Source organism: Heptranchias perlo, chromosome 32 (assembly GCF_035084215.1).
Source record: "Heptranchias perlo isolate sHepPer1 chromosome 32, sHepPer1.hap1, whole genome shotgun sequence".
Taxonomy (NCBI): Eukaryota; Metazoa; Chordata; class Chondrichthyes; order Hexanchiformes; family Hexanchidae; genus Heptranchias; species Heptranchias perlo.
Genome location: NC_090356.1, coordinates 5,026,482 through 5,034,174, shown reverse-complemented (window position 1 = coordinate 5,034,174; position 7,693 = coordinate 5,026,482). Strand labels below are relative to the sequence as shown.

General features: G+C 45.9%; 1 protein-coding gene across 1 annotated transcript in view; it reads right to left on the bottom strand.

The window, feature by feature from the left end:
* Positions 1 to 567: 567 nt before the first annotated feature.
* The window catches only part of LOC137300950 (MORN repeat-containing protein 1-like), a 211,490-nt gene continuing 204,364 nt past the window's right edge, over positions 568 to 7,693 (bottom strand). Inside the window, exon 15 of the mRNA XM_067970239.1 lies at positions 568 to 1,164. Within this exon, the coding sequence (XP_067826340.1) occupies positions 1,019 to 1,164 (146 nt within the window). The 3' untranslated portion in view covers positions 568 to 1,018. The remainder of the gene's footprint in view (positions 1,165 to 7,693) is intronic.

Sequence of the window (7,693 nt, the reverse complement as noted above, 5' to 3'; positions counted from 1 at the left end):
CAATGGGTGGGCAGACAGGGTAATTGAGGGCTGCCTAATGGAACACTGGCTGTGGACAACCCTGGGCTGTGATCCTACCAGCTTCACAAGCTCTGTGACTCTTCCAGCGGCAATTTGTACCCCAGTGAGTGGGAATAAAGGGGGAGAGCATACCCTGCGGGGGGAGAAGGAGGTAGAGTTAGAGATAGACCAGAGAGAGAGAGAGTGTTCGGGGCAGAGACAGTGCAGAGAGAGAGAGAGAATGAATGATTGCAGAGACAGACAGAGAGACTGTGCACAGGGCTGAGACAGAGAGAGACGGACAGAATATGGGGGGGGGGGGTGCAGGGAGAGAGAGGGGGAGAGAGAATGAACATGCAGGAACAGACAGCATGTGGGGGCAGAGAGAGAGAGAGAGAGGGGGCAAAGACAAAGTAGGAGCAGAAAGCTGAGAAAAAGTCAGGAGAAAGAGACAGTCCAGACGGAGAGAAGTAGAATAATATAGAGGGGAAATAACCAAGGGAAAGATTTTTGACTTTTTAAAAAATTAAAATTATTTATTAAAGGATTCAATGTAATTTTGACCTTGTAATTGCAGAATGATTTAAAATCTGGTTAACACAGTGCGGCCCTTTCAGCTGTAATTTGAATCTGTGTTAATTTTACGAGCTCACTCTCTGAGAGATGTAATAGGTTTTCAGTTGGATAATTTAAGATTGAATTATTTTTTTAAAGCTGACTGATATGTGGATTATTTTAATATTGGTGAGCTGGCAGTCGATTAGTTTCAGTCTTGCTGTTTAATTAAGTTCTTCAAGGTTGAGACAGAGGCTGAAGGCATCTCAAGGAACAGCCAAAGATATTGATCGCTTGGTCCATGTGATCTCCTGGACTGGTTTCAATCGCCTGAGGGGGTCAGAAAAGATTTTTTTTCCCTCCTTCTTGGCCCTGGGATATTTTTTCTGCCTCTCCCAGGTGATTACATGGCTGTGGGGAGTGGGGGTTGGATGGGAAGTGTCCAGTCACGATGCTCCGGCCATTACGAGGTGCGGGGGCAGGTTTGATGGACCGGCTGGTCTTCTCCAGCCCGTCGTTCGTCTACGCTCTTGCAAAATTCACATCCCGAGCCTTTCCACAGTCCTTTGCTCGGTGAAACCTTCCTCTCTCTTGGCCCCATGGGAATCTCTGATACAATGAAAAGAGAGTCACAGAGAGGAATTTACTTGGTTCAAATGGCAGATGAAATTTAATACAAACAATTGTAAAGTACCGAACACAGGAAGGAGCATCGAGCATCACATGTAATCCATCAATGGTGTTGGAACAGCTCAGGGTGAAGTTGAAAGAGACCTCAGAGTTTTAATAGACTCAACACTCAACCATTACAGAGCAGCAATTAAAGGGCATTGCTAAAACAGTAGGCTGTCAGCTGTAGCTCTGTTGGTAGCACTCTCGCCTCTGAGTCAGAAAGTTGTGGGCTCAAGCCCCACTCCAGATCTAGGCTGATACTCCAGTGTAGGTATTGAGGGAGTGCTGCACTGTTGGAGGTCTCAGCTGAGATGTTAAACTGAGACCTGGTATAGTTTGATCGCTATTACCCCCTCCTTAAAAGGCAAGAACTTGCATTTATATTGCCCTCCGAATGTCCCTGCTTTACAGCCAATGAAGTACTTTTGAAGTGTAGACACTGTTGTAATGTAGGAAACGCAGCAGCCAATTTGCGCACAGCAAGATCCCACAAACAGCAATGAGCTAACGACCAGATAATTGGTTGGTTGAGGGATAAATATTGATCAGGCCACCGGGGAGAACTCCCCTGCTCTTATTTGAATAGTGTCATGGGATCTTTTAAGTCCAGCCGAGAGGGCAGACGGGGCCTCGGTTTAACGTCTCATCCGAAAGACGGCGCCTCCGATAGAGGGGAATCCCCATGTAAAGGTGTTGTGTGATCGTAAAACAACCTAAACTGTTTCCACGGCAACAATGTCTGTGGAATGTCACCTCAGCTTTGCATTGGGAGAATTGACTCTGCTGCTTTTTTTAGTTGCAGTTGGTTTGGGGCGACTTTAATTGATAATCTCACCATTTAATTCCCCCCCTCCAGCATTCTCTCCCGGCTGTCTCGGTACTGTTCTCAATCGTCATCTTACACCAATGTTTCGTCGTAAATCCTACCACCCACCCCTTCCCCTTTTCGAATATTTTTTTTTTCCCTTTCCCGTCCCTCCTTAAGACATTAACTCATTCTGGGGTATGGTTTCAAGCTGTTTAAACACGGGGACGGGGAACGGGGGAAGGGGAGAGAGCTACATATCCGAGCCCCACATCCACACAGGCAGGAATTCCTTGGATACCGATCAGGAACCCTGGATCTTTGCTTTCCCCCTCGCCTCTCCCCTGCCCCCACCCAGCCTAAGCTGCACTGAGGACACCGGACATTGATGGAGATACCAGGAGGTTCTAACACAAAAAATGAAGGTAATTATTCATTGACGATCGAACGTCCCACAAACCCGTCTGTTGTTTCCACCACCGCTTGCTCTCTGGAGTAGCGGAACTTTTCCTCTGCTGAACAGATTGTAAACCGATCTGTCCCCAGCTGGACTCAATGAAGCTGGAGGCTATCCCTGGTTATTGTAAAATATTTACAGGGTCGACTAATGCAAAACAGCCCGAACAGCAAACTTCAAAGGGAATACAGATTTCACTTTAGCGCTGACTGCCTGTGTCATAACTCGGTCCTGTCATTTCCATTGATAAAAGGCAAAACTCCAACATGTCTGATCAAAAGGCTGCTCTTTGATAAATTCAGTGCTGGGCTTCAGATGGATTGAATGGCGATGAGATTCCAACAGGCTCATTGGCTGAATAATGGGTGAAAAAAAAAAGGCTTCAAAATAAGTAGTCAAAAATAGAATTCTTCTGATCTGGTTTAAATCAGGAGCAGTATCGCGGTGGAGGTGGACTGGGGGAGCAGGGCATGAATCGGGAAGGTGTGGCTATCTGTTTCAGAAGCCAAGAAGACGGAACTGTTTAATTTCTCTCTTCACTTCTCTCTCTCTTTCTTTTTTCTGCTGTCCTCCTCCACATCCCCCAGGATATTACATCTGAGGCTCAGTGTGTCTCTCTCCTCTGAGTCAGAAGGTTGTGGGTTCAAATCCCACTCCAAAGACTTGAGCACATAATCCAGGCTGACACTCCTGGTGCAGTACTGAGGGAGTGCTGCACTGTCGGATGAGACATTAAACTTTGGCCCTGTCTGCCCTCTCAAGTGGACGTAATAAGATCCCACGACACTATTTGAAGAAGAGCAGGGGAGTTCTCCCCGGTGTCCTGGCCAATATTTATCCCTCAACCAACATCAATAAAACAGATTATCTGGTCATTATCACATTGCTGTTTGTGGGATCTTGCTGTGCGCAAATTGGCTGCCGCGTTTCCTACATTACAACAGTGACTACACTTCAAAAGCATTCCATTGGTTGTAAAATGCTGTGGGACGTCCTGAGGTCGTTTATAAAATATATAAATGCAAGTTGTTCCTTTCTTTCATTTCTTCTTTCTTTCTCTATGGGAATGAGGCCCAATATCAGAGGCCCCTCGGGCCGCACCATTGAGCGCGGGGGGAGTGCATAAAATTGGGTGCTCCCGAATTTCTAGGCAAGAGTCTCTCTCATTGTGGGGATAAATATAATTGGAAATCAAATTCCTGTCGTCAGCATTGTGATATCACAGTGAGAAAATGATGTATTCAGGACAACTCTGGAGTTAAAAAGATGACAGAAGTATGTTTTATGTTTTTTGTAGTTGAACATTAGAAATGATAGTGTGCGTGTTGTGGTCGACAGTGAGTGATGATTAATATCAGACTGCTGACGATCCCATACTGTGACTTTGTCACTCTTCAATTGTCCGCCTGCCTCACTCGTGGAGATATTAATCAAACGTCAGCGGCCGATGTCTCCCAGACTCTATTTATATCCACATTTCAAACCTGGATACAAACACCGTGCAAATAAGTCTGAGGGGCTTGATCCAATTGCTTGGTGGGTGGATGCACTTAGTGTGACTCTCTGTCATTCAGACCTGGAATGTGACAGGCCCCGTCCTTAGACTCTGATCACACCTGAAACCGTTCACTCCCACTGGAGAGGGTGTGAATGTGGGATATACCTTCAGCCTGGTGTATACACATATACACACTCACATTCACACATAACGCACGCATATACACACCCACGCATGCATATACACACCCACGCACGCATATACACACACACGCACGCATATACACACCCACGCATGCATATACACACCCACGCACGCATATACACACACACGCACGCATATACACACCCACACACGCATATACACACCCACGCACGCATATACACACACGCACGCATATACAGTCTATAAACACACACACACACGCACGCATATACACACCCACGCACGCATATACACACACGCACGCATATAGTCTATAAACACACACACACACACACACGCACGCATATACACACCCACGCACGCATATACACACACGCACGCATATACAGTCTATAAACACACACACACACACACACACACACTATCCCACAGGAATGGCCAGGTAATATTGGGAACGCTGACTGATTTTCTCATTTTCTTCCTCAGCTCCCGGTCACTGAGCCTAAATCCATTAAACTCAGGTGGTTTTATCTGACTGGCGGTGTGTGAGAGAGTTAGTGTTGAATCTTTGAGCACCCCAGACGGACAGACAGACAGGACAGACAGACAGAGCTGTCACCAGCTTGGGTTGGTCGGGGCTCATTGGTGTACAGGAGAAACCCCTGGATCTAATATGTAATGAACTAGCCTCCTGTTCCTCTCTCTAACCCCCGACCCCCCGGCCCCCCCGCAAAGTACAGACACATAGTCAGACCCTGTGGGATCATTCCTTCCCTTTCAGCAGTGTGAGTCAGACCAGCAACCTGCAGAACTGAATTACTCAGTGCCCGTTTATCACACCCTGACACATCTAATCCTGCCATCTATTTATTCCCATTTTATTGGAGATATCGATATAAGTCTGACCCGAGAGGCTGAGGGCACAGAATAACAACAGTACAAATTACTGAAAATGGAGAGGGCCGTCCATTCACTGAGGGAAGGGGAGTCAGGTCCTGATAAATGACTGCACAATGTGCAACATCACATTAAAGTACTTAGAAACATAGAAAATTTACGGCACAGAAGGAGGCCATTCAGCCCATTGTGTCCATGCCGGTCGAAAAAGAGCTATTCAGCCTAATCCCACTTTCCAGCACTTGGTCCGTAGCCCTGTAGGTTACAGCACTTCAGGTGCACATCCAGATACTTTTTAAATGAGTTGAGGGTTTCTGCCTCTACCACCCTCTTCAGGCAGTGAGTTCCAGACCCCCACCACCCTCTGAGTGAAAATTTTTTTCCTCAGCTCCCCTCTAATCCTTCTACCAATTACTCTAAGGGAAATAGGTCCTCCCTATCCACTCTATCTCATCCTGTCATAATTTTATACCTCAATTAAATCTCCCCTCGGCCTCCCTTGTTCCAAAGAAAACAACCCCAGCCTATCCAATCTGTCCTCATAGCTAAAATTCTCAAGTCCTGCAACATCCTCGGAAATCTCCTCTGCACCCTCTCTAGAGCAATCACATCTTTCCTGTAATGTGGTGACCAGAACTGTACACAGTACTCAAGCTGTGGCCTAACCAGTGTTTTATACAGTTCCAGCATAACCTCCCTGCTCTTATATTCTACGCCTCAGCTTCTTAACCACCTTATCTACCTGTCCTGCTACCTTCAGGGATCTGTGGACATGCACTCCAAGGTCCCTTTGTTCCTCTACACCTCTCAGTATCCTCCCATTTATTGTGCATTCCCTTGCCTTGTTTGCCCTCCCCAAATGCATTACCTCACACTTCTCTGGATTGAATTCCATTTGCCACTTTTCTACCCACCTGACCAGTCCATTGACATCTTCCTGCAGTCTACAGCTTTCCTCCTCACTATCAACCACACGGCCAATTTTTGTATCATCTGCAAACTTTTTAATCATGCCCCCTATGTTTAAGTCTAAATCATTAATATATGCCACAAAAAGCAAGGGACCTAGTACTGATCCCTGTGGAACCCCACTGGAAACAGCCTTCCAGTCACAAAAACACCCCACCCCACTTTGCTTCCTGCCACTGAGCCAATTTTGGATCCAATTTGCCACTTTCCCTTGGATCCCATGGGCTTTTACTTTTTGACCAGTCGGCCATGTGGGACCTTGTCAAAAGCCTTGCTAAAATCCATGTAGACTACATCAAACGCGCTACCTTCATCGACCCTCCTTGTTACCTCCTCAAAAAATTCAATCAAGTTAGTCAGACACGACCTTCCCTTAACAAATCGCTGCTGACTGTCCTTGATTACTCCGTGCCTTTCTAAATGACGATTTATCCTGTTTCTCAGAATTGTTTCCAATAATTTGCCCACCACCAAGGTTAGACTGACTGGCCTGTAATTACTCAGTCTATCCTTTTCTCCCTTTTTAAATAACAGTACAACATTAGCAGTCCTCCAATCCTCCGGCACCACACCTGTATCCAGTGAGGATTGGAAAATGATGGTCAGAGCCTCCGCTATTTCCTCCCTTGCTTCTTTTAACAGCCTGGGATACATTTCATCCGGGCCTGGCGATTTATCTACTTTCAAAGATGCTAATCCCCTTAATACTTCCTCTCTCACTAAGTTTATCCCATTCAATATTTCACACTCCTCCTCCTTAACTACAATCTCTGCATCGTCCCTCTCTTTTGTGAAAACAGATGCAAAGTATTCATTAAGAACCATACCCACATCTCCCACCTCCACACATGGGTTACCTTTTTGGAGTCTAATTGGCCCTACTCTTTCCTTAGTTATCCTCTTGCTCTTTATGTATTTATAAAACATTTTTGGGTTTTCCTTAATTTTACTTGCCAGTATTTTTTCATGCCCCTCTTTAGAGGGGATTTGAGAAAGAACTTTTTCACCCAGAGGGTGGTTGGAGTCTGGAACTCACTGCCTGAAAGGGTTGTGGAGGCAGGAACCCTCACAACATTCAAGAAGCATTTGGATGAGCACTTGAAATGCCATAGCATACAAGGCTACGGACCAAATGCTGGAATATGGGATTAGAGTAGACAGGGCTTGATGGCCGGCGCGGACACGATGGGCCGAAGGGCCTCTATCCGTGCTGTATAACTCTATGACTCTATGACTTTCCTAATTTCCTTGTTAACTTCACCCCCTGCACTTTCTATACTCTAAACTTTCTGTAGTATTGAGCTCTCGGTGTCTGACATAAGCTTCCCTTTTTTACCTTCTCTTACCCTGTATGCTCTTTGTCATCCAGGGGGCTCTAGATTTGGCAGTCCCACCCTTTTTCTTTGTGGGAACATGTTTACTCTGAACCCTCACTATCTCCTCCTTGAATGTCTCCCACTGCTCTGACACTGATTTACCTTCAAGTAGCTGTTTCCAGTTCACTTTTGCTAAATCACTTCTCAGCTTCGTAAAATTGGCTTTTCCCCAATTGAGAACTTTTAGTTCTGTTCTATCTTTGTCCTTTTCCATAACTATGCCAAATCTAACTGAATTATGATCACTGCCACCAAAATGCTCTCCCACTGATACTCCTTCCACCTGCCCAGCTTCATTC